Below are 27202 nucleotides of genomic sequence, written 5' to 3'. Positions count from 1 at the left end.
ATTAATGACTTCCGAAAGATCTAGAAAGAAAAATCCTATTGTGTAATGTCAGCTGAACAGTAGTGCTGGGGGAAACAATAAAGAAGATACTGACATAAGTCATCCTTCAAGGAGTGTTAAACAAGGTTTTTTACTAGGTCAGTTCCTGTTGTATTTCTTTAGATCTGATTTGTATGGAATATATGATGGAATCTTGATATTGCTCCCGAATTTAAAAAATACACTCCCCTGTACTTTTTAGTAATGCAGATGATATGGTCTCCTTAGATTACATTTACTATTAAAACAGTATTATAAACCAAACTGCTTTTCTGTCAAAGATGTCAAAAGTAGATTGGTGTAATTTTGAAATTGTAATTAAAAACTTCATATTGAAATACAAAAGTGATGGGCTCCATGTTGCTCCAGAAACGAATTATTTGTGAATAATTGTTGATTGTGGTTTAATTTGGAGACCTTTACTTGTACTGAAATGAGCTATACCCAAATCTATTTTGATTGGGTTATTTAATTTCAGCAGTTGTGTGAATTCATGTTAGAAACACTCCTAATGTAAGGTAGCACACTATGGGCCTGATTACAATAGCAGCATCATTTCGAGCAGGTGACCATCTGACAAAGTGTTGGCGATCCCACCTGGCAGATTACAAATAGGCCCGTCCTAAAATACCTTTTTCAACAGCGGCTTTTGCTGAGGCCCAGATAAATGGCTGCAGCACAAGCCGCTGATGAAATACACACTATGTGCACATCCATTCACTGTCTGCTAGGCACCATGTGGTGCCTGGCACACAGTGCATTGATGTGCGTGGGTACCCCATGGGCCACTGTACAGTGGCCCATGGGGGACAGGGTCCATGCTTAGGTCCCCCAAAGTCCTTTTCTGACAGCCTGTACATAGCGGTCAGATCGTACTGCCATGAACAGGCCGTCCAAAAGGGATATCCTAATCCATACGGCAGTGCCTGCAAAGGCACCGCCTTCTTTGTAGGGGTGGGACTATGACCGCCACCCTGACAGGATCCTTGATCCTGTTCAAAGTGGTGGTCTTCACCCCAACAGACAAGCTCAGTTTGCCTGCATCCTAATGCAGTGGTCGGACTAATGGACAGCCTGTCGCTGGCAGTCCTTCCACCATCATAATCAGGCCCCATCTCTTAGCTACGTGGACCCAAAGGGTTTTAATCAACTGCATGCTGCTGAGGAAACGTTATGTACAAAAAGCCATAAGATTGTGAAGTTCAATAACCACACAGGTGTTTTGATTGGAATTAGCCATATGTTCAAATACAGCTAAAAAATGTCTAGGCTTTGATTCAGTTTCTAAGAGAAAAAAAGCACGTATCAGATCATTTGTTACAGCTCCTTGGAAGTAATTAATTTGAAATCCCCCTTTTAAAAGTTCCAAAAAGCTGTCCTAAAAAATGTATTACTAGAGTTGGGGGAGGGGGTACAAGAAGCTGGATATAGGTCCAGTGACTCGTCCTCCTGAATAATAGTATTGTTATTGAGGGGAGTTGCAGTTCCTAAGAAAGAGTAAAGGAGAGAGAAGGGAGTGCCTCTCTTTTAAGAAAAAGGTGGGGGACAGTGTGTCCTTTACTTGATTTCATCAATTAAAGGACACACTGTTCCCTACCTTTTTCTTAAAAGAAGGGCACTCCCTTCTCTCTTCTTTACTCTTTCTTAGGAACTGAGACTCCCCTCAGTAACAATATAAAATGTAATTGCATTATTTATTATTTATGGTAATATGCTACAATATTGAAAGACAAAATTGTGCCCTGCCATTGTATTGTATCCAGAATATCAACTAAAACATTATTTTGAAGGTAATTATCCATAGATCAGTATAGATTGACTTTTCTTAATTCCACACCCATGTACCTTGATGATATATATAAATTGTCAAGGCAAATGAAAGTAAATATATGGCAGTAAATATAGAAGCAGTGGTTCATAAGCCCACCCATACCTACCTTAGTAATATAAATAGGTAAATATAGATGTGCCATGCTTAACTCCTTGTGTATATACCTTGAAGTTATATATATTGCAAAGGTACATTGATATGGAGTTAAAAATGGTAAATCAAATATTTAAACATAGCTGAAAAACATACTTATCGATATTTAGGAAACACTATTATGACAGGATGATATTCAAACTCAATATTGTTATATTGTTATATTGTTATAGTGCATCATTAAAGTACAATTCAATTACACAATCTCATTAAAACCTTGTATCGTAAAGTCTATTAAGCGATAGTCTGTCACTCAAGATATCAATTTCTTGACATCAAAATTAATTGTGCATCTATTATTTGGCAATTTTGATAATAAGAGGCTGGACAATGTAATATATTTTACATGTTTGTGCATTCATAAAGTAGGGCTCTATTTAGAGTTTAACTGACAAGGTACTTTGTTAAAAACTTGGCAGATGCCCCTTAAGCCATATTACAAGTGCATTATATTCAATGATATTCTAAATACCGAACACGAGATTTGTCATGTTCAATTCATCAAAACTCCTTTATTCAATCTTAGAAAAAGATCATAAAAGTACAGAGATAAAAAAGATACATTAAAATTTACATACCAAATTCAATTGTGAATATGCAATTTTACACACTACAAAATCATGATCTTAAATAACAACTTCATTGATTTCATATAATCTCCATGGATTTTCTGCTTCGGATGGCCATCTTAAGAAAACAACCAACACTAAAACAGATTCCTGGACTATTTAACAATTGGAGATAAATTAGTGCTGTTCTACATTGTCAAAAATCAGACCTGATCAATAGGGGTTTGAGACATAATTGAAAGAATTTATGATAAAATCCACAAAAAAACATAAGATGCAGAAAGGACAGTTCCGATTTGTCATCACAGTGACAGGTGGGGAGTACTGTACTCCACGAACCTTCAGTTCCATAAAAGCAAACTAAACGCCGACCTATATCTGAATAAAAGAGTTCTTTCCCACTGAGTTAAGTCTAGTGTTAGGTGCAAGGCCAATATCATGCGTTGCAAACATAGTATAATAATAGCAGATAGTATACATATTGGCAGGCTCCATAAACCTCATAGCAGTGACAAACTCAAGAAATCTATGTTTTGCCAATTGTTTGGCAGAGTTGGTAATCAGATCAGGTGCACTCAACACTTCTGGCAAGCCGATATCGCCCAAAGTTTTGCATACATAACTCAGCCAAGGTGTGGTAGAGTCCTTATTCAATTTCAGGCAGTCGTCAATGACTACCCACTCAAGCTGGCCTCCTTGTTGCTCCAAACACCAACCATTAACAGAAGAGGAGCTAGTTTAGAGAGGTCTATTATATACTCTAGTTTTAATTCAGAGTGTACAATAAGACTAGCACTTGATAGAGGGACATTTAGAAATGTCCTACAAATTCTCTTCTACCTTGATAGGGGCAACGTTATGAAACGCCCAAACCCGGCTGCATAAGTGGCGGTGGGTATACATTGCATTTGGTAAATGGTGAGAAAGAGAGAGATAGTAGCTCTTCCATCCCTCTAAGCAAGATTAAAAAGGGAACTTGTTACCCTCCCAAGTTTCTTGCGTTCGTTATTTACTTGCAGCTGCCAGGAGTTGCTGAAGAATCAAAGGCCAGCCCTAAACAACTGAAATTATTAAGTGCACTCAGCTGCTTGTAACACAGATTCAATACTGGCACACCTTTCTTGCCCGGGTTGGTCGTCATAATGTGTGACTTTGCAAACTTGGCTTTCAGGTCTAGATTTTTGATAAAAGGGACAAAATAATCCACTCAAGGGGCTCTAGCCAGCAACACCGTGTTGTCAGCATATAATAAGGCTGCCAGAGCTCGATTGGAGATTATGGACACATCCTTGGTAGAGCCTAATAAGGATACACTCAAATCATTAATATATAGAATAAAAAGTAGGGGTGCCAGTACACACCCCTGGCGCACTCCAATGGACAAAGGAAACATATTGGAAAGTTCTCCTGAGTGACCATACCGTGCCCTTGCGATTACGTTTTCATGAAGGCCATGTAGAAAATGTTACAGTGCAAAATCCACCCCTAACTTAATTTGCATCAGTCAAAGTTTAGTTATATTTACACAATCAAAACCGGTGGAAAGATCCATGAATGCCAGGTACAGTGGACATCACCTGCCAAAGTGTACTTACTTGCTATCAGATGTATATTCAGGCACTCATCTAGGGTGGCCAACCCTGGATGAAAACCATATTGGCGGCAGTTAGTTAAAATACTGTTATCTACAGTCCAAGTCTTCAGCAGGTAAAAAATAACTCTTCTCAGTACCTTTTAGAACTATCCACCAATGAGATAGGTCTATATTGTGTAGGTGATCCCATATCACATTCTTTAAAAATAGGCACTATTGTAGATAAGGACCACGGATCGAGAATAATACAACTTAAGGAATTATTTAAAAAGATTTGTAAGTAATGGGCCCCAGAGTTCAGGATTGCATTTATACATAGGGGATGCCGTCCGGACCCTGTGCCTTACTGCCCGCACTAGCTCCTATAGCATCTTCAACTTCACCAGGGGTAAACTGTAATAAAATAGGCTCAGAGGAAAAAATAAAAAGCAGTTTTTATCTTTTCCTATTGTCATTTTTTTATTGAGTACACAGTCAAAAGCCATCCACTGTGGTTGTGATGTCACAGGACTGAGTGCACGGCTGTGCACAGCTGTCTGTGTCCTGTGAGTAGGAAACGTGAAGTCATCAATTCACATCAATGTTTATAGAGCACCAAAAACCAAAACGCACCATGAGTCCCTGAGCAGACATGATACTGCCAAACTCTAAATGTAACCTTGTATCATTTATGTACGGAAAATGTAAAAATCATCGGGCCTCACCATGATGTTGGTCTTATTGCAACTGACAGGCCGTCGGTTGCGGTCCGACCGACATCCTGCGCCATAGTACGACTGCCAAATTATCATGCACCGCAGTCGGAGGGACAGACCGACTCTTCCGACTTGCTCAAGGAGTCCATCTGACTGTCGGTCGGCATGTAATACCCTACAATAGGGTGGTGCCTGCTCATGCTCCGCCATAGGGATTACCATGTCCCTTTCATCGAACCTTTCAAAGGCAGTCTGGCAGCCATTGAAAGGCTGTCCAAAATGGACTTTGGGAGTCACTAGCAGGGCCCAGTTCCTCCAGTGCATGGATGTTTGCAAATGTCAATTTTACCAAGGTGGCTTTTGCTGCAAGCGTTTTGTGGCCGCAGCACAAGCCACAATGGAAAGATGGATGTTTCCGACTGTATCATGGGTGGTCACATCCTAATTTGTCAGATGAATCCGCCGCCTACTAGACGGTCAGTTTCAAGTCTAAGACGATGTCGGTTGGGCGCATGTCCAACCGACATTGTAACTGGGGCCATTATATTAAGTTTTGCTTTACTTACTCAGAAGACAAATCAATCCATTTTACCATTGATTGATAGATCATTAAGAGGCACATGCATCAAGGGGCAGATTTATGAAGGCCTTGCGCCGCCGGTGCGTCATTTTTAACATGGGAAAAAGTGACGCACCGGCGGCGCAAGGCCATCATAAATCTGCCCCCAAGTGTTTTTACCTTCGCAAACAGGCTGATTCGCAGAATCGCACATTTGTGAATGCAAAAAATGCTTTGCAGATGCGCCAAACCCTATTTTGCGATTCAGTAACCTGCTATCGAATCGCAAAATGTGTTTGAGGCTTGCCATTAGGAAGGGGCATGTTTAAGTCGTCCTTTCCTAATACCGAATCGCATCGATATGTAGGAATGTTTTGTGATCGAAATGCGGTCGCATAACATTCGCATTTTACCACCTTTTTTGAGTAGGGGGTAACCCATTCGCAAATGGGAAGGGGTCACAAAGGGACCCCTTTCCCTTTGTGAATGTTTGTTAAAGAATTTTTTAAGAGCAGGAAGTGGTCTTTTCATTTTTGTTTTTGATATGCATCCAGTTTTCCTTTAAGGAAAACAGGCTGCTTTTCAAAAATAACAATGGCTTTATTTAAAAGCAATCACAGTCTGCTGACCCCAGCAGGCTACCATCCCTGTGATTTTTGCGATTCCTAGGGGGTCACAAATTGCCACATACCTCATTAATATTCATGAGGTAGGTCATTTGCGATCCCCTAGGAATCTCAAAAAGTGTTCAACACACTTTCATGCATGCCAATTTTCGATTTCCTAATTGTGAATCGCAAGGATTTGCAATTAGGAAATCGGAAAACGGTTTCTTCATGCATCTGGCCTAAAATCTTCAACAGGATGAGTTACTTGAATTCTTACAATGCACAGAAAGCAAACACTTTTGTATAGTATGCCCAGGTGGAGCAGAGGTGGAATGTTTAAAAATTATGAATACATTTGTTAGAGATATCCGGTGCTGAATTAGATAGCATAAAGGTTTACGAGAAGAAATAAAGACCAGCACTCGTTCTGAGAAACAACAATGATGAATTGGTTATAGGTTAGGGGGATGCAGGATTACACAGCTTGACACTATAGTTTTTGATAAAAAAAATGTTTTTATATTTTACGAGCGCAAAATGTTCCCATGTCAGCATTAGGCCAGTTAGATGGTTTGAACTGATCTTACTCTTGCAGCAGAAATAAGGTTTGTGGAAATAAGCAAACTGTAGTTTGGAAAATGGCAATAAAGCTAGCAAAATTGTGAGCTATTGGTGTTTTAGTTACCAGAAAAGCGCTTATTGTGTCTGTAAAGAAGGCTTATTTTGAAAAGCTTTTTATTTCCCCAGAACTGCCTTCCTGTTTAACACTACACCTGCTAAGGAAGTGGTCAGACCACATTAAGTGTGCATTTATCAGCAGTGCAAAGTCCAGTTCTCTAGAATCCAGATCTTGTCGTTTGCGGTGGCAGCCAGTCGCTGTTAAAAGGACATCTTGTTGGCAGATACATTATGTTAAAATAGTGTGAAATCAAAGTTTACTTTTACAACTAGCTAGAGGTTGTAATCTCGAATTATTAAACTTTGTTCGGTCATAGACTAATCACCCTGCATTTGGAGGGCGATTAGTCACCTTTCTGTGTCCCTGGAAGTTAATAAAATAGTAAAGTGCACATTTTATATCCTTATTTTGTGGTATATTAAACCGCTAGAACTCTTATACACATTGAACTGTGAAATTAATGATTATAGATATATTTACATTCTCTTCCCTTTTCATGTTCCTCGTTGGAATTTTCTACAACATATTCAGCATAGGTATCATGTGGACACACCAATGCTGAAAATGTTTCATAAAATAATTGAACTCAGAATTAGAGTTCCATTTACAGAATAAGATCGATAGACTGAAATTCAGACAGATTAAGAAGGTTGCTTGGAGTACTCCTGAGAAGCTCAGCTTCAACACCCCTTCATTCTGAGCCCAGGTCCTAGAGATGTCTGTGTATGACCAGGACAATGGGATGCAGAAGAATGTGATCTGGGCTGGAAGCTGGGCAAAGGGAGTGGCTGAAAATTAACATCTGAGTATGATAGGCTCCCTTCTGAGATCATAGGGACTCGGTGTAGGGCACGGCCAAGGCCACGAACTGCACCCAGATTTATCTTTGCAGGGCCACTGGCACCCACCACTGTTTTTCAGAGGCGCCAGGACTGGAGTTTGGGTATGAACAAATGCTAAACTGTGTGCCCATAAAAAGCTGTACACAGTGCCCAATTGCCACTGCTCAGTCGAAAGCCATCCACTGTGGTTGCAGAACCACATAACTTGGTGCAAGGCTGTGCATAGCTGGCTATGCCCCAGAGGCTGGGAAGATGAATGAATCAAATCAAATCACATTAATGTTTATAGAACACCAAAAATGAAAGTGCATCAGGAGTATGTATTGGCGTTCTCATGGGAACTGCAGATACTATTCAAATGATTGTAGTTGTTAGAGCACTCCTAAACTGAGGAGCAGTAAAGGACTTCCCTCCAGCTGTATTGCTAATGCTACTAGGGGGAATCCGAAGCTGCTTCCCAATGGATCTTAAGGTGCTGTTGGGACTATAGGAAGTGAAGCTCTTTTCTATATAGACAATAGTGCGTTCATATAAAGATTTATGTATCCATGTCATAGGGATCTTGGGTGCCACTGGCAGCCAATGCACCTTACACCAAGCCTCAGAGAAGTGTATATTGTCTGAAGATCAGACACTGCTCTTACTGATGAATTTTGCCGATTTTTAACATATGTCTTCGGCATACTAGATAACATCTACTCTTGAACAGCCTAAAAGATGGATGCTACTTTCAGTTTGCTAAAGTTAATGCAGTTTGTGAGGTGAAGCACAGCCTGAATATCATATCAAGGAAATTGTACCCTATGATTGCTCAGTAGTTAATTCAATGGCTGTACTTTAATATGAAAAGATGTGAAGATGGACAGGAGCCACATACATCCACCATGGTCTCCGGAAGGCACCACTCCACTGCTATTCTAACCTTCCTTTCAGAAAAAAATTATTGTACCAGATAAACAGCAGTAAGTTGTTTTCCAACGATTTTCTCTATAGCCTTACTGAGCCATAGTAGATTGGAAAAGCAATGGTAGTTTGTGGTTAAGATGGGGATCAATGTTGGATTTTTTTTTATGTTGAGGGTGATCTTGCCAGTTTTTAATGATACTGGAAAATCTCCTTGACAAGGGAAATTGTTTACTAGCTTGCATCAATTGTACCTGTCAGCAGCAGCTGAAAGTTTTCTGGGGTGCCAGAAGAGGGAATTTATGGCATTATTGAAGGATTATGTTTGATTTTGGATGAAGGATGGTTTATCTGGCATTATGGGGACTTTATATTGTTTTATCAGTTTTCCTAGTGTGGGTTGAAGTTGGGGCTGTTTGTTTTCCTCCATTCCTTTTCCTATTTCCTGAGGAGGCTTCTTACCCAGGTGATTGGTTCAGAGAATGGCTAGGTGGGTGGAGCCTGGGATTTAGTGAATTTTATGAGTCAGTAGATTAACGTTTTTGAATACATCAGAGTTATATTCTGCGAACATCCAATCAACATCTTTGGAAGGAAGTATAATAGTAATAATATTGGCTGAGTGATACAAAAAAGAATGGTTGCTACTTGTACAATTGGTTGATGGCCAAGCATCACATAGGAACAAATCATTGCTTTCTAACAACATTTTGTATGCATTTTATGTTGAATGGATGAGTAATTAAATATATCACGAAATGTTCAAGTCACATGAGGCTCTTCAGGTGCAAGAAGCTCTGCGTCAGGGTACCCTTGGCTGCAGAGACTTTTCAGGAGTACATATTGAGAGTATTTAAGCATGCAAAATCCTGTTTTATATTTTAGTTATGGCATATTGGTTAATGGCATGACTGAAGACCAGCATGATATATCACCATAAGAAATCTGTTTCTGTGTGGGGAGAGCAGGAGTAGAATTCAATTACTTTTATACATCAACAGATATTTTTTGGCCATAAATTATTTAGTCAGGGAATGCAACCGGATCCACAGAAAGTCCTAAATGATATTTCAGCTATCAGACCTTTTCTTGGCATGGCCACATGGAGCCCCCATGCATTCCCAAGTTTGAAACTGACAGTGCAGGTTAAAAGAACTGACAAAACACAAATGCCTTTCATGCAGTGCTTAGAATGTGAAGATGCATTCAAAAAGATTGAAAAGCCTCTGACCCATGCCAATCACAGTTTACTTTGAACCTGACCAAATGCACCGACCTCCCCATTGATGGAAGCCCAGTGGGGCTTAATGTTATTTTAAACACCACAACATCAGCCAGGGGGAAACACACACAGAAGAGATGTGGCCAACCACAGACAGTCGCAGCCTGACAGAACATATTCTTAACTCGCAAAGGAAAGCTTGGCTGTAGGGTGGGCACGTGAACATCATACCAAATTAATTTGTGGCAAGCCTTTTATAGTTGTAACAGATCATTTGACTTTTGTAACCATGTTTGGGAACCCTTCTACCACAATGCCACATGGGGGGAGGGGTGGATATGTCTCATGGAATATGAATTTAAAATTGTACACAAGCCAGGCAAGGCTCCTCAGTTAGTAGATTACATCTACAGCCACTAGCCCTGAGCAAAATCTGCATAATTTTCTTTTTTTTATTATATGAAATGCACACTAAATCATTCAAAATTACATGAAATGACGGGGCTGCATTTTATGCAATTTTTTTATTGCAAAATGCATTCTCAAAACCATGTTGGATGCTAGGACACATTTGGTCCCCCTTCCTGCACATAAACAATAATTTTCAAAAATAATGCAGTTTTGCAACTTCTATTTGTGCTGCATTAAGTAGCACACGTTGAAGTTATAAAACATCATTTTAAGATTGTTTATGTGCAGGAAGGGGGCGGGGTGGACGGCGGCTCTGGGTCAGTCAAAGAGCTAGGTCTTGAGGTCCTTCCTGAATGTGTGCAAGGTCGGGGATCATCTGAGGTTCAGCAGGAGCTCGTTCCAGGTTAGAGGTTACCAATACAGCAATATGTGTCATAAAAGTCAATGGCTAATTCTGGAATATATGAATGAAGTGTGGGCCATCTCTTCCATTAAGAAATCAGATAATGAACCTCCATTCAGTAGGAATTGAATTGAAATGCAATACCTAGGCACAGAACATAACAATTAAACCGTTGTGGCCTTCAGCAGATTTTATGGCTGAACAATTCATGGCCACAATAAAGGACTGTGCTGAGACCTACAGCAAAGCAAACATCAGTCATTCAAGTTCTGCATTGTCCAGTACATTATGTAGATTTTTATTTCAGTTTACATCTTTAGTGCATTTCTAGTCCATTTGGCCATGCTAAGCTCGATTGTAGGATGACCTCTAACTATTAAACTGGGTGTGGCTCAATGATTCAATGCCTGACTCATCCATGTTGTGCTTACAACCCGTAAGCCATGCAACAGTACTGGGGAAAGATGCACATCTGCAAGTGACTACTACCAGCACCGTGATCCTTGTCAGCCTAGCTATACACATACAACATCCAGAAATCAAAGTTGGAAAATGCCTGTTTAGGGATGGAGATGAGGCCTAGAACTGCGGACTTTCGGAAGTGGGGCCCTTCTATACAATCTTTACGCCACCCCACTGGTAAGACTTATCAAATCATTTGGATCCTTGGTTGTGTCATATGCCGATGATGCCAAATAGTAGTATTGGTATCCAGCAATCCAGAAGACACTGTTTCAGCATTTTGTGTCAGTAAGTCTCAAATAGGTTGCTGGATAAGTCTAAACCGTTTAAAGCTTAATTCTGGGAAAATGGAGGTCCTTCTCTTAGGCAAACGCAACTCATTTGGTTGCCGAGTTGGTTGCCTCAAGACATGGGGGCACCCTCTACACCAGTGCGAAAAGTGTAGAACCTGTGGATTGTCTTTGAGAATAAACTCTACTATGAAGATCAGGTTAATGCTTTGGTTTCATCAGTATTTTTTACTTTAACAATATCAGGAGACACTATATAACATTGGCCCAGGCTACCTTCAGGACAGATTTATCTGGTACACCCCATCCAGGAAACTCAGATACACGGACGCCAAGCATCTTTTGCTGCCCAGAGCCAAACGAGCACCATAGGGAGGTATGAGTTTCTTTCTGGACCATGCAGTATTGTGGAACTCTCTCCCCATGAACCTGAGGAGCTGTCCAGACCTCTTGTCCTTCAAGAAAACTCTTGAGTCCTGGCTCTTTAGTCACTAGTGCAGCACCCCTCTCCACTGTTTTCTACCAATGCCAGCAGCAGTGCCAAGTAGCCTGTGCCAATTCATGCGCTATATAAAATTAAACATCAAAACAAATCATACACAACTATTTTTGAAAGTACAACATCTCACATAATGCTTGCACATCATTCAGACCTGGAGGTCCAGCACTTAACCCCACCAAAACAGGATTCTTGCAATTTACTAAACACTACATGCAGCAACTAGTCCAAACCTGACTCTACGATATGAACATGGATGAATTCAAACCCAACTTTCACCGCATACTAAGTCACTTGGACTCACTGAGGACTCTAATTCCACCCTTAAGAAACTCATTACCAAGGCAACTAATACAGACTGGAACTAGCTCTCTCTCCTGGGGAAAGCGAAATCATTCCTCCAGAAAGAGACGTCAAAACCTCTGTGCAATCCTTAAAAACTTATATTTTTGGATAGTGGCAATTGCCTTCTTCATGGCCTTACAGACCTCACATTGACCCATCATGGGCATCACACATCCTGCGGCATTCCCCATGAAGGGACTGAAGAAATATAACCCCATTATCCTCTGCCTGAACAAAATCCACTGGCACTCCTAACCACCCACAATATCCTCACAAATAGCTGTATCATTTGCAAATCCATCACAACTGGCAGTTCTGCCTATCTGCTGATAAGTTCACCACCTACAGTGCCTCTCAGCACACCCTCAGCAAGAAGAAAATCGGGCTGAATACAGATGCAAAAAAGATAAATCAAGGCAACAGGCCTTCTCCATCAATGCACCCTGTATCCGAAATGCCATCTTGTTATCCATCAGAATTTCCCCAACCCTTCTAGAATTTAGGGAAGAGGAAACAGACATCATGATGCAGTAACAACCCACTTGCAGTTTTAGAAAATAGCTACCACTCCAATCATACTTACACAGTATCTTTGCAAGTGTCTATTTGCAACATTATCACTATATAAATGCCAAATGCACATCCATTGGTGAGCATATTTAGTGAGGGGTATCCTCTCTGGCATTTTGTCTCACAGGGCCGTTTTTGCAGCAGCATAATAATGAGTATGATGTTTAGTAACTTCCACAGTAGGCTAACTCAGTTTTGGTACAGGACTCTCATTATGGGCTACATGTATCAAATAAGCATTTTGCGATTACTAGATAGCAATTCTTACTGAATCGCTATATGGTAATCGCAAAATGATATGTATGTAAGGAATCGCCAAAGATATTGTGATTCATTAATATTACCAAATAGCAACTCAGTAAATAGCAAATAATTATTAGGTAATATTGCTCCATTCGTTCCTATAAGCCAAAAGTCCCATGGATGCGAATGATTTTGCATTAGCTAATTTGCGATTAGCTAATTCATAATTGAAAATTAGGTAATGCAAAGCCAAGGGTGCCCGGGGGCCCAAGGTCCGCGTGAAGCAACCCTCAAAAAATAAATGTGCACATGTAAAGCACACACATGCCCTAACGGCATGTGTGCGCTACATGGCAGTTTGAAAAACGCAGTTTTGTGCATTTTACAGGGTTTGCACATGGTTACAATCGACTTGAAATAACTGGTAATTGCATTTTCATAAATGCACAGTTTGCATTTGGAAAATGCTTCATTCATGAGATAAAGGAATCACAATTTGTGATTCCCTATTTGTAGTCGCAATTCTAGGTAATCCACATTTTTGTGATTACCTAAAATGGCGACTTCAAAGCCTTTCATACATCATGAAAGGCTATTTTGCACTCGCAAACTGACGATTTTACTGAATCACACTGTTTGAGAATGCAAAACTCTTTCATACAGGTGGCCTTATATGGTGTAGATTTGTGCTGCTACATTTCAGAAATTCAAAAGCGATATCCCTGTGTAAAATGTTACGACAGGGTCTCTGTAATGTGCAGGGGCTCTGTCACTGCCACTGTCGTGCGGCAGGGGACTTGTATAAGTCAGTGGACAGAAAGTGGAACTTCAAATCCATGTCTGTTCAAAGGCCAAAAGGTTTCAGCGCCGACAAAATCCACCCCTCAACTTCTCTCTCCTGGCCTTTTTTCAAACTTGACGACACTATTTGCGGAAGCAAAACTTTGAAATGTATCTTTGTCAATGCTGATCAAGAGAATAAGAATGAGGAGTTCGTATGCAATTCCCGATTTGAAACAAGCATTTGCAATGCAATAGGTCTCGCATTATTTAAGTTTGAGCTATTATTATTGTAAATGGCAATGTTTTTTGCTTTATGCTATAGTTTTCTTATGTACATAAAAAGCTACATATAAAGTATTTGTTGTTAAAATTATTTATGCAGTATTTAAATTTGTTTGCATAAAAGATTACAAGAATATCTTAGCAAAAAAGTTAAACTTTTTAATGGTAATTGACTAAATGTCCATTTGTACATTTTAATTTCAAATAGGTAAGTGTAAACATCACAAATATATTGTGCAAACAGTGCAAAATATTTTAGCCATAAATATTTTTGTTTTACGAGGTAGTTTGTAAGAAAATGATTGTAAAAGGCAAACACTGTAATTAAAATGTAACATATAACAGTACAGTTATGGCTAGTAAACATACATTAGTAGTATAGTATAATTGTAAACAAGATGTAAATAAGACTACAGAAATTAGCATGAATTATCACTTTAATATCAACTTTACAAACATTTTGAAAACACGATCACAGCTGGTAATCATGCATTGGCTTGTTATTACAAGCATTTCATTTTAATAAATATTTCTGATTCCCAAAAACAAATATGACAGTCTCTCGAAATAATGGCTTTTCAGTTTTAGTTGTATCTTTGATCTCCATGTCATCAAGTACTCATGAATATTACTGCCCCATGGACAGAGTCTGGCTTTACATGTCTACATATCAACATCCAATTCCATGAACACCCATCGCATGCCAGGGATGACCATCACCGCTGGTGAAGAGAAGCACAATTGGGTCAAGAATGCCCACAATACGTTGTGGTCCCATTATACCAGGGATGGGCTCAATAATGCCAAAGATGCCAACATCATGCCAAGCATTGCTAGACTAAAAGTGGGAATAATTCTAACAGGGACACCACCAATAAATTAAGAAGGAACACCATTACGCTAAGGCAAGCATTACCGCCTTCGGGTAAAGTCCGCGCTATATAAAAATGCATAAATACATGAATAAAGAAATACCGCCTTCGGGTAAAGTCCGCGCTATATAAAAATGCATAAATACATAAATAAATAAATACCGCCTTCGGGTAAAGTCTGCGCTATATAAAAATGCATAATTAAATAAATAAATACATACCGCAAAACATCCTCGTTACTCTGCCGGCCTGCGACCAGGAAGTCAGGCAGGCCGGCGCGACACCCGGAAACAGGAAGTAGGAGGGCGGGAGCCTACCCCGCCTCCCACGGAAGAGCCGCGATTGGAGCCGTGTTGGGAGCAGGGAGCACCGGAGCAGGCAGGAGCCTACCCTGCGCCCCGGTGCCGAAGGAGGGAAGAAGAGTCCTGCTGCCAGGCCTTGCAGCTGAGGAGAGGAAGCCGGTGAGTGCGTTGCTGAGCGGCGGGCGGGCGGAGGGAGAGGAGCATGTAGGCGCGGGGGGGGGGGCGGCCTGTGTATGTGTGTGTATGTGTGTGCGTGCGTGTGTGTATGTGTCTTGGAGTGCGTGTGTGTGACTGTGGGGGAGGGGGTGTGTGTGTGAGCGAGTGTCTGTCTGCGACGTGTGTGTGTGTGTGTGTGTGTCTGTGTCTGTGTGCATGCATGCATGCGCGGTAGGCTGGGAGGGCGGCGCATGCGCAGTAGGCTGGGAGGGCGGCGCAGGACGGAACGTGCGCGTTCGCGCAGCCAAATCCGACTGCTAAAAATCGTGCCAGTTTTGTGTCCCTCATTCCCCGGCATCAGCCGACTATAAGTCTCCGTCCCTGTTCCAGGGCGAGACCTAAAAAGGGAACAAGCTGTGACATACGTAAGTTATAGTTGTATAAATATTTGGTGGGTTAATATAAACACTCGACGACGAGTTTATGTAATGCTGCTCCCTGTAGAATTACACATTAGCAACTAAAAACCATGTTATGCACGTACAAAATATTAGGCTGAAATTAAGAACACATATATTATATTCAGATGAAATATAAACAGTGAAAAGAACAACATAATACTTTTAGAATAATGCACATGGCATGCAATGGAGCAGTGCCACTCTCAGGACTCGATTATGAGTTACACAGTACTAGCATGCTGGAAACGCTGCATCCCTAAATATGGGTACCATGCAGCAACCCCTCAGGGATAACAATCATTACAATCCAGTCATTATAACACACTACCTGTACAACGCACACCATTACAACGCATGCCATTACAACGCAATATAAGGTAAGTAATGGAGATTTTTTTTGTTTTAGGGTGGGTATGGGTTTTGGGGTACATGGGAATAGTAACTTTCACCCCTACACTATCCAACACTTTCCCTACTCTTACCCTCACTGGAATAGGAATAGTATTTTTTACCCCTACACTATCCGACACACATCCTACTGTTGCACTCATTTGAGTGGGAATAGTACTTTTTACCTCTACACTATCCAACACTTACCCCACTGTTACCCTAAAAGTATTATGCATTGTAATGGTATGCATTGTAATGGTATGTGTTTTAATGGTATGCATTGTAATGGTAGTTTTTAAAAATGCGTTGTAATGCCATGCGTTATAAAATTATATGATGTAATGGTAGTTGCGATATAAAACCGCATTGTAAAGGCATGCATTGTAATTGTTTGCATTGTAACGTCATGTATTCACCCCTCACCAGTATAGTGCAGTTACAAGTTATTCCACGGCAGCAGGGGGAATAACCAAACAGGCCCATGTCAAAATCAGTATTCCATTCTTTCCATATTCCTTTGAGAAGATGTTCAAGTATACCCCTTCTCTAAGCATGTGACAACGGGAGTGGTATGGGGGCCTGTGCATGGTGGGGGAATCAGAGCGGGAGGGTGCTCAAAGCAATGGAGGCTGGTGTGACTTGAGAGCAGTGTGACAACAGCCTCTGGTAATCTTTGAAAGTGGTGCGGCGAACCCTCCTTCTTCTATGATGGTTCAGGGAGTTCTAAAACAGATAACATTTGGGTCAAATGGTGCACTTTAAAGCAGGCCTTCACAAAAATTGCTCATGATTAGGCTGTAAAAGGGCACTAGTTATTATTCAAGTATTTCAATGATGTTCCTTTGAAGCCTGATGCAGTTGTATCTCAAAATGTTTCAAAATACACCCATAAGTTAAATATTATTGTCAGTATGCCAAGACTAGCATTTTTCACAGGCCACGAATGCCCTCTTTATGCCAAGATTTCTCTAAGATAAGCCAGTGTCAGAATTTTTAAATTGATGAAGTCCATATACAATAGATAACCCCTATATCAAAGATTACCTCTAATATGTCACAGCTGTCATTTTTGTCATGGTTACCTGACTCCCATAAGCCATGTTTATCCTCCTGTATACAATACGAACATCAGCCCGTTGAAATAGGTACTCCATATGCAAAGGATGGCCTTTAGTATGCAAAAGCCAGGATGTTTCCATGGGTGCTCCAATTCCAAGAATTCCCCAATATGGCAGCACCAGCATTTTGTCATTGGTGCCTCATTTTCCAAGTATCACCTATAGGATGCAAATGGCAACATTTTTCTAGGGTTTCTCCATAGTTCAAAAATCACCCCCATTTTCCAGGATGCCAGTGCCATCATTGTGTCTTATTTGTCCGTAGTCAGCAAGGAATCACCTCCAGGGTAGCTAGCCATCAGCAGGCTGACAAGCATGACACATAAACACGCCTTTTCACTTACATTCACTCACCTACTCCGATTCTCACGCTGTCAGATTTCCTCACACTCATTCATTCCCAGTCACTAAGACTTATTCTCACTCACACATATGCTAAGTCACCTACACTTCCTCAGAGCACCTCACGCTCATTCTCACTCACTCATTAACAATGGCCACATTCATTCACATTCATTCATTCTCACTCTCTTTCACTCACTGTCACTCTTGCTTCCTTTCTGTTCTACTCATTCCTACTATCACTGTACCAGTCTCTCAATCAATCAATCAGGGAATTGTGAAGCGCATTACAAACCCAAGGGTCTCAAGGTGCTGGGGGGTTCGGTGCAGCCCTGAGTCAGCCGAACAGCCAGGTCTTGAGGCTCCTCCTGAAGGTTTGCAGGGTGGGGGAGGGTCCGATGTTGACCGAGCTCGTTCTAGGCTTTGCCGTAACATAGGAGAAGACTCTTCCACCAGCACTGGTTCTGCATATGCGTGGGGTTTCTGCTAGGGCAGGTCGGCAGAGCGGAGGTTTCTCTTGGGTACATGAAAGGAGACTCTTTTATTAATTTATTTGGGTCCGGTGTTGTGGAGGGATTTGTAGGCGTGGGTGAGTAGCTTTAAAGTTACTCTCTTCTCAACAAGGCGCCAGTGGAGGTCTCGTAGGGGTTGGGTGAAGGGATCATGTTGTGGGATGCAGAGGACGAGTCTGGCTGCGCTGTTTTGGAGGGTCTGAAGTTTGTGTAGCAGGTATTTGTTGATTCTAGTGTAGATAGCATTTCCGTAGTCCAGTCTACTTGTTATGAGTGCGTGAGTGATGTTTTTTCTGGATTTGGGGGGATCCATTTGAAGGTCTTGCGAAGGATGCGGAGGGTGTTGAAGCAGGTTGAGGCAACAGCGTTAATCTGGCGGGTCATGGTGAGGGAGGAGTTGAGTATGATGCAGAGGTTCCGGGCATGGTCCGTGGGGGTTGGGGGGGTTCCAAGGTCAGTGGCCACCAGTTGTTGTCCCAAGCTGAGGGGGTGGTCCGAGGAAGAGGACTTCTGTCTCCTCTGAGTTGAGCTTCAGACAGCTGCTGCTCATCCAGGATGCAACATCTTTCATTCCTTCCTGGAAGCTGAGTTTGGTGGTATCAGGTTCCTTAGTGAGGGAGAGGATAAGCTACGTGTCATCGGCATAGGATACTATGCTGAGCCCGAGCAGTTTAACGATGGCAGGGAGGGGGGCCATGTAGATGTTAAAGAGCGTGAGACTGAATGAAGATTCTTGGGGTACTCCGCAGTTGATCTCTCTGAGTTTGAAGAGGAAGGGCAGGAGTCTGGTCCTTTGAGTTCTGCTGACGAGGAAGGAGGGTATCCAGTTGAGGGCGGCTCCCTGTATGCCGGCGTCGTGGAGTCTGGCTGTGAGAGTGCGGTGGGAGACGGTGTCGAACTCTGCAGAGAGGTCTGGTAGGATGAGGGCCGCGATGTGGCCTTGGTCGAGGAGTATGCGGATGCTGATGATACTCAGCTTCTCTTCACTTGGAAGAAAAACGACTTGTCCCCAGAACCAGCTAAGAACTGCTTCTCCGCAATTTTTCAAATGGCTTGCACTTTCATATCTTAAGTGCAATGAGGACAAGTCAGAGATTCTACTGTATGGCTCCTTCCCCCCCACATTTTAGGGAGTCAATCTGGCCTACACAGTACCCCATGCCAAAATCTATCGGCAATCCAGTGAAGAATCCGGGGGGTGTGGTTAATCGAGGACCTTTAGTTCTCCCCTCAGATAAAGAGACTTGCTGGTATGTGCTTCGGCATACTGAAATCACTCAGAAAGTTTTTGCTTCTGCTGCCTAGATCTGCAAAGGAGATGGTGGCACTATCCCTTATCCTATCACGAATTGATTATGCCAATGCACTCCACATTGGCTTGCCGGGCTACCAACTTAAAAAACTACAAACAATACAAAATGCGGCTGCAGGAGTTTTGCTTGGCATTTCTAGAAGATCTAGTATGAAACAACATCTTAGGGACCTTCACTGGCTCCCTGTGGCCAGTTTTAGGCCCTCACTCTTGCGCATGGAGTGCTGCATGGAACGGGCCGCCCTATCTTAGAAGGCGTTTTAGCTTTTACAAGCCCAAAAGACACCTGCACTGCAGCGCAACGTTTAGTTGTGATTCCCCGCTTTCGTCTCTTTCGCACAGGGGCAGCTCTCTCTCTTTCCGCTGTAGCATGGAATGCTCTTCCTTTCAAACGTTCGAACTTCGGAACACTCAAGACCTCAGGTTGTTCAAGAAGCAACTCTGCTGTTTAATTAGGCTGCACTTCGCTCAGTTGTATGTTGCTTGTTGGTTTGCTGCGCCGGGACACTCTTGAGTAGCCGTGCGCGTTACAAATGCCAATAACAAAACATAACATGTCGTTTGTGGCGGCGAGGAGGGAGGTCTCTGTGCTGTGGATGCTGCAGAATCCAGATTGTGAAGGGTCGAGGATGGCGTTCTCTTCGATAAAGTTAGTCAGCTGGGCGTTGATGATCTTCTCTGTGACTTTGGCCACGAAGGGGAGGAGAGAGTCTCACTTTTATTTTCTCATAATCTCTCTAACTTATTCTTAATCAATTGGACTCATTCATTCTCGCTCGCAGTTACACTTAGTTTCATTCATTGTCATTTACTTATTCATCACTCAATTTCTCTCCCAAACAAAAACAAGCTCAAATATATACACACACATGCACACACACACTCGGACATACATATGCTTGCACACACAGACACACACACTTCCTCACCTGCAAGTATACTCACAGCATTTCAGAGTTTTGCTTTTTATCTACCTTAGCTGACTCTCCCGGGTGTTCTATGAACTCTCAAGGCAGGAACACAGCTTTGAGAACTAAAGCAGGAGTCTGAAATTTTGATCCTGATCAGTGCAAAAAAACATGCTCATGCAGTTCCCAGGCACCCACTTTTAGGTAGCTGCCTGCATCTTATTGGTTTTCTCCCTACCTTTTCCTAACTCATCAGGATCCATGAGACTCCTGACCCAAACCCACACCTAGGGAAGATGAGAGAGGGTGAGGTTACAGTCTGATTGACATGTAGCCTCAGCAGGGCCGACTGGGAACCACAACCGGCCCTGGCAAAGTGCTCGGCCGGCCCCCCTCCCCACTCGGAGAGGTGAGGGGGGTGGGGTTGGAGGTGCCACCGAGCTCTTTGCCGGAGCCGGTTTTCGGACGATTTTCATACAGGGCCGATATTGCAGCTATGCTGCAAAAACGACCCTGTAACCAAAACGGCCCCAATGGGCCCAAACCCGTCCCCCACCCGTGCGACGCACCGGGGATTGCCCGGTGCCCGCTATGGCCAGTCCGGACCTGAGCCTCAGGCACTACAGGGCTCAACCCTTGTGCACCTGGAGCTACTTTCACAAGTGACACTGCAGTGAGTCATAAATGTGGGCACACCTTAGTGTATCAGGCCCATGAGGCCAGGTCTGTGTCTTTGCAAGCCCAAGAACATCTGTCTGATCGCTAGTGCAGGTACCTGTACTTCACCAGCCAATACTGCTGGACACTGCTGCTGGAACATCGAGACAGTGGCGTAATAAGGGCCCCCGTAATCCCCACAGTGCGGGGGGGGTGGCTGAGCCCCAGGGTGTCCCCTCAGAATAATACCTGGGCTTGAGAGCTCCTGAGTGAGTCCGCAGGGGGGGACCCTCTATGTACTTTGCAGGGGGGGCTCAAGTTTAGTTGTCACTGCCCCGAGAAAGTTTTTTTAATTATACTAATAGTCAATAATAATTTATCATTGACTATTAGTATAGTTAAAAAAGGTCAGAAAGTAAGTAAGATGGCGACCTGACACCACTTATGACACAGCTGTCACTGTTCTCTGCTCTCGCCTTGCGTAGGAGATGGTTAGGCAGGGCTGGGCTGTACTTGCTCGGGCAAATTTACCAGCCATATTTTCCACCCAGTAAAATCTCACCTGTTAAATTCGAGAGTAGGAAGTGTGAGCCATGTATAATCCGGTGGAGACGTATCCTTCCCAGGGCCCAGGGATACAACTCCACGAAACTTATAATGGGGAAGTGGGACACACGTTTCTCCTTTAACAGCAGCTGATCCTTGCACAACATTTTTTTACTTACGTCTTCCTCTTTTGTAATGTTGCGTACAAAGATCGCACTATATTTAATTCATTTTGAACTAGAAGCAAATGTAGAAAGATGAAAAAGTATACATTTTTACATTAATATTGGCCAATTAAAAAGTAAAGTTTGTTGTAAGAACTCACTATATATTTTGCCGAATAATAACGGTCGATATGTGGTCACTTGCACTTTAAGATCAGAAATTTGTGATTTTTGCTCAGGCACAGAATGGTCCACCACGAAAAGGCAAAGTCGACATATAGTACTTACATAGTAATAAATTAATTGTTATGTTTAAGTATATAAAGTCACTCACCTGTCAAGGGTCCTCTGAGAAACGTGAGCAAAAAAACAGCCAGACCTGCTGTTTTCATTTCCAGACACACGGCTGTATCTCTTCAAAAAAAGATAAAGAAATGAGACGGTAGTGTGGTCACTGTTACCTTTTGTTCATATTCTACAAGTAGTCTGTTTCCTAGTGCGAGCGGAATTTGTGGGTGATGACACTGAATCGACAATGCACAGAGGAAGACCTAAAAAAAGGGTCTAGGAAAAATGGTCTACCACACAAAGGACACGATGCTGGCAATTAACTGTGTCTAATGCTGCAGAGGAAGTCCGCCTTAAAATATTTGTTATAGCAGAAGAAAGGATAAGTAAAAAGGACTTCTGCAAAAGGTAGGTTAGAGAATACAATGCAAATTTTCTTGAACAAAAAAAAGGGGATGCACCATCTGTCACTTTAGTAGGCGTACTCATCGTGTGCAAAAATCCCACGGAGGAAAAGACTTGGGGCCAAATGTATCAACATCCTGATTTGCGATTCTCAAATAGCGATTTTTTAGACATCGCTATTTGAGAATTGCAAATAGGGGTGTATGTGAAAAATCGCAATTTTTTTGCGATTTCTTAATATTCCTTAATTGTGATTAGCAAATTGCGAATCGCAATTAAGGAATACTTTCCCGTTTATTTCTATGGGCCAGGAGGCCCATAGGAATGAGTGGAAGTTATTCTCAATTTGCGATTCGCAATTTGAGAATCGCAAATTGAGAATAATTTCAAGGGTGCAGGGGTGTCAAAAGGACACCCTGATGCACCTCCGAAATAAACATTGGTGCACATGTGGCGTACATACATGCCCTAAGGGCATGTATGTGCTTCATATTGCACTTTCAAAAATTCAAAAAAGTGCATTTTTCAAAGAAATCACAAATTGCCACCAACTTGAAATTGGTGGTAATTTGCGATTCCTTAAGGCCAAATTGCACTTTTTGATACTTCTTACAATGCATTTAAGGAATCGCAAAATTTGCGATTCCTTAAATGCAATCGCAAAATAAGGAATCGCAAATTTTGCGATTCCTTATTTTGCCTTAATACATACCATTTGGCGAATTTCGGCATTTGCGAATGCAAGTTTGCTTGATACATATGGCCCGTGTATACTTAAAATTAATTTACAACCTAAAATAGGCAGTTATTTGGGGAACTGTTCTTATTATGAAGATCAGTAAGCCAAAGAATGGATGAAATACGATACGCTAGTTATAGTCATCATCATCAACTAGATTACCCGCTGCAAAATGTTTTTTTTTACAATGCGATTGGTAGCAAAATACTAATACAGAAACCCAACAAGCAGTGATATTGCTTCATCTTGATGAAATATATTACTTGCTCCTGAACAATGATTGACCAGGTGGTACCTCCAGTCTAATGAAGTCACAACTTTTGGCCAGTCCTAAAACGAGCCCTCACTTTCTTTTTACTACTAAACCATAGGTACTCTCAAACATTTTCCCAGAGGCCAAACAATTTGGGAGCATATTTACAAGCACCTATCGCCACAGGAACGTCACTTTATATGACCTCCTGTGGCGATTAACCCTTCGCCGAATTTACAAGGCAGCGTTCCTAACGTGCCTTAACGCCGCCTTGTAAACAAGGCCCCCTTTCACACTACACTTAGCGTGAAAGGGGACTGCAATGGGTGTTGGGGTGAGCAATCTGCTGCAACACCCATTGATTGTGATGCTGCCCCCTGTTGTATCTTGAGTCTTCCTGCTGCTCAGCTAGAATGTGTCTTATGTGGAATGTTGGATGAATGGAATGTTAGAGGTTTGTGAATGTCAGTTGGGTGAGGGCTGAGCAGCAGGACAGCTGCTCCTGATGGGGTTATTGTTTCATCTTATTATCTTAACATCTGAACTTAAATAAAGTAACTTGAATATTCTACCTTGAAATATCCATCTTCCTTGTGAATACATCATTTGGCGATTGTTGAGAAGAAGAATCTACGCGTGCAAATAAAAAGTAACTGATAAGCAAAAGAGTACTGGACTGAAACGGAGAAAAGAAGTCTAAGCTTGCAGAAGAGAAAGAAGAAAAATGAAGTAAAGGATAGTTTTGGAGGTAAATGACTTTCTTTAAACGAGATTATACTAAAAGGTGTAACGTTGTCTGGCAAAAAGGGAGTAACCCCATCAGTGACCTTGCCATCAGTCGCCCTAACACCCAGATGTGCCAGAACAGTGTTATTAAATGGCATAAAATCTACCGAAATGCAGTTTGTATGGAGTTGGAGGGGCAAGGAAAAGTCGAGCCTCGGGGGAGAGTGAAGGAATAACAACTGCTGCACTGTTGTTTATTTGTGACCGGAGGCAAAAAATCGGGCCTCACAGAGAAGTGCGAGCGCATTATTAAGAATTGCTCCTTTGATGTTTATATGAGTTCGGGGGCAAAATCGGGCCTCAAAGAAATATACATCCAAATTACACTTAAACTGATTTATTGAGGGAGCAGTTAATCCTGGGGAGGAAGACCTTTCTTTCTTTGAAAGGGGTTTAAAATTTGACGATTTGATTTGCTTTTGTTTCGGGGGCTGAAAATCGAGCCTCAGTGTGAAGGGGAATGGGTTGATGAATTGTAATCATCAGGAAGACGCTGTGGAAACAATTTTTGTGTCAAAAGTGAAGGTTGAAGAAAAGATGCGGCGGTGATATAATCTGAAAGTTCAACATGGGATAAGATCTAAAGTTAATTTTGATGTTAAGACCGTTTGCTTTAACAAGGGAAGTAACGGTTACCGTGTTTGTTTCGAAGTCTGCACGAGAAAGGTTTTCCAACACTGTGTGTCATCTTCTGTGACGACTTTTCATCTGACAAGGCGTTTTGGCACATGTGTGTGCCGTGAACCACCCGACTCGAAGTTATGTGCGTGCCTCCATTTTGAGTAAGGCAAAACAAGGCCTACTTCGTAAGTCAAAGGTATTACAGTGGGTGTGATCGGCGTGTCGTTTACAGAAACAGGTACTGTTGACGTTTTATACCTGCATATGTTGCCAACTGAATTATTGAAAGTTAATCAAAAAAAAAAAAAAAGGAAGATTTAATGGCTAGTTGCCCGGAAGAAAACTAATTTGAAGACTTTGTTGTTGTGGAAGCCGTTTTAAGCACAGTGGTTAAAAAGGTTCAAAAAAATGATAACTGGTTTCGGAACCAAGGTCTCAAGAACAGAGGCTAGTCTGTGTACTCGGAGGATGCTGAATAAGGACAATGGTTGCAGTAACAAGATGTTGGGACAAACGCGAGGGAAGCATGATGATGCGGTCAAAAAAGCCAGTGTTGGGGACACTTCGTTGGAGACAATTCTCACAGAATTTGACCACATCAGAGTCTAGAATCCCTATCTCTATAGTGTCGTGTATGGTGCAGTCAGGATGTTAGGACACTCTTTGGTTGGTGTTATGTATGAGGTGTCTGCAGTATGGTCTTTGCAAACACAACAATGATGGACAGAATGTGGATCAATGTCACACATTCACCCCAGTCCAAAGATCTGGGCCCAAATCCATCGTTTTTCCACTCCACACCACCCTGGGTTAGACAATGGCGATATGCAAATCAGCTCTGACCCTGTGCCCCATGGGAACAGTCCAGTCCGAACTACAAAAGCCATGTCCTTCCCAGAACGGAAACAAGCATCCGAGGACCGGCCCGGTTTCGAGGTAACACCTCTCTTCAGCCCGGCTAGCTTGATTCCAGTGGTATGGAGTGCCTGGGACTCACGTCTGAGCATCCCCAGTACACTTAGAGCGGTAACTGCAAACACAACAATGATGGACAGAATGTGGATCAATGTCACACATTCACCCCAGTCCAAAGATCTGGGCCCAAATCCATCGTTTTTCCACTCCACACCACCCTGGGTTAGACAATGGCGATATGCAAATCAGCGCTGACCCTGTGCCCCATGGGAACAGTCCAGTCCGAACTACAAAAGCCATGTCCTTCCCAGAACGGAAACAAGCATCCGAGGACCGGCCCGGTTTCGAGGTAACACCTCTCTTCAGCCCGGCTAGCTTGATTCCAGTGGTGTGGAGTGCCTGGGACTCACGTCTGAGCATCCCCAGTACACTTAGAGCGGTAACTGCAAACACAACAATGATGGACAGAATGTCGATCAATGTCACACATTCACCCCAGTCCAAAGATCTGGGCCCAAATCCATCGTTTTTCCACTCCACACCACCCTGGGTTAGACAATGGCGATATGCAAATCAGCGCTGACCCTGTGCCCCATGGGAACAGTCCAGTCCGAACTACAAAAGCCATGTCCTTCCCAGAACGGAAACAAGCATCCGAGGACCGGCCCGGTTTCGAGGTAACACCTCTCTTCAGCCCGGCTAGCTTGATTCCAGTGGTGTGGAGTGCCTGGGACTCACGTCTGAGCATCCCCAGTACACTTAGAGCGGTAACTGCAAACACAACAATGATGGACAGAATGTGGATCAATGTCACACATTCACCCCAGTCCAAAGATCTGGGCCCAAATCCATCGTTTTTCCACTCCACACCACCCTGGGTTAGACAATGGCGATATGCAAATCAGCGCTGACCCTGTGCCCCATGGGAACAGTCCAGTCCGAACTACAAAAGCCATGTCCTTCCCAGAACGGAAACAAGCATCCGAGGACCGGCCCGGTTTCGAGGTAACACCTCTCTTCAGCCCGGCTAGCTTGATTCCAGTGGTGTGGAGTGCCTGGGACTCACGTCTGAGCATCCCCAGTACACTTAGAGCGGTAACTGCAAACACAACAATGATGGACAGAATGTCGATCAATGTCACACATTCACCCCAGTCCAAAGATCTGGGCCCAAATCCATCGTTTTTCCACTCCACACCACCCTGGGTTAGACAAAGGCGATATGCAAATCAGCTCTGACCCTGTGCCCCATGGGAACAGTCCAGTCCGAACTACAAAAGCCATGTCCTTCCCAGAACGGAAACAAGCATCCGAGGACCGGCCCGGTTTCGAGGTAACACCTCTCTTCAGCCCGGCTAGCTTGATTCCAGTGGTATGGAGTGCCTGGGACTCACGTCTGAGCATCCCCAGTACACTTAGAGCGGTAACTGCAAACACAACAATGATGGACAGAATGTGGATCAATGTCACACA

General features: G+C 42.6%; 1 protein-coding gene across 1 annotated transcript in view; it reads right to left on the bottom strand.

Moving 5' to 3' along the window:
- The window catches only part of LOC144773855 (interleukin-18 receptor 1-like), a 275348-nt gene extending 253187 nt beyond the window's left edge, over positions 1-22161 (bottom strand). Inside the window, exon 1 of the mRNA XM_078658943.1 lies at positions 22057-22161. Within this exon, the coding sequence (XP_078515069.1) occupies positions 22057-22114 (58 nt within the window). The 5' untranslated portion in view covers positions 22115-22161. The remainder of the gene's footprint in view (positions 1-22056) is intronic.
- Between the last annotated feature and the right edge of the window lie 5041 nt (positions 22162-27202).

This window comes from Lissotriton helveticus, chromosome 8 (assembly GCF_964261635.1).
Source record: "Lissotriton helveticus chromosome 8, aLisHel1.1, whole genome shotgun sequence".
NCBI lineage: Eukaryota > Metazoa > Chordata > Amphibia > Caudata > Salamandridae > Lissotriton > Lissotriton helveticus.
Note: the sequence above shows the minus strand (reverse complement) of the source record. Positions and strands in the feature narration are given on the sequence as shown.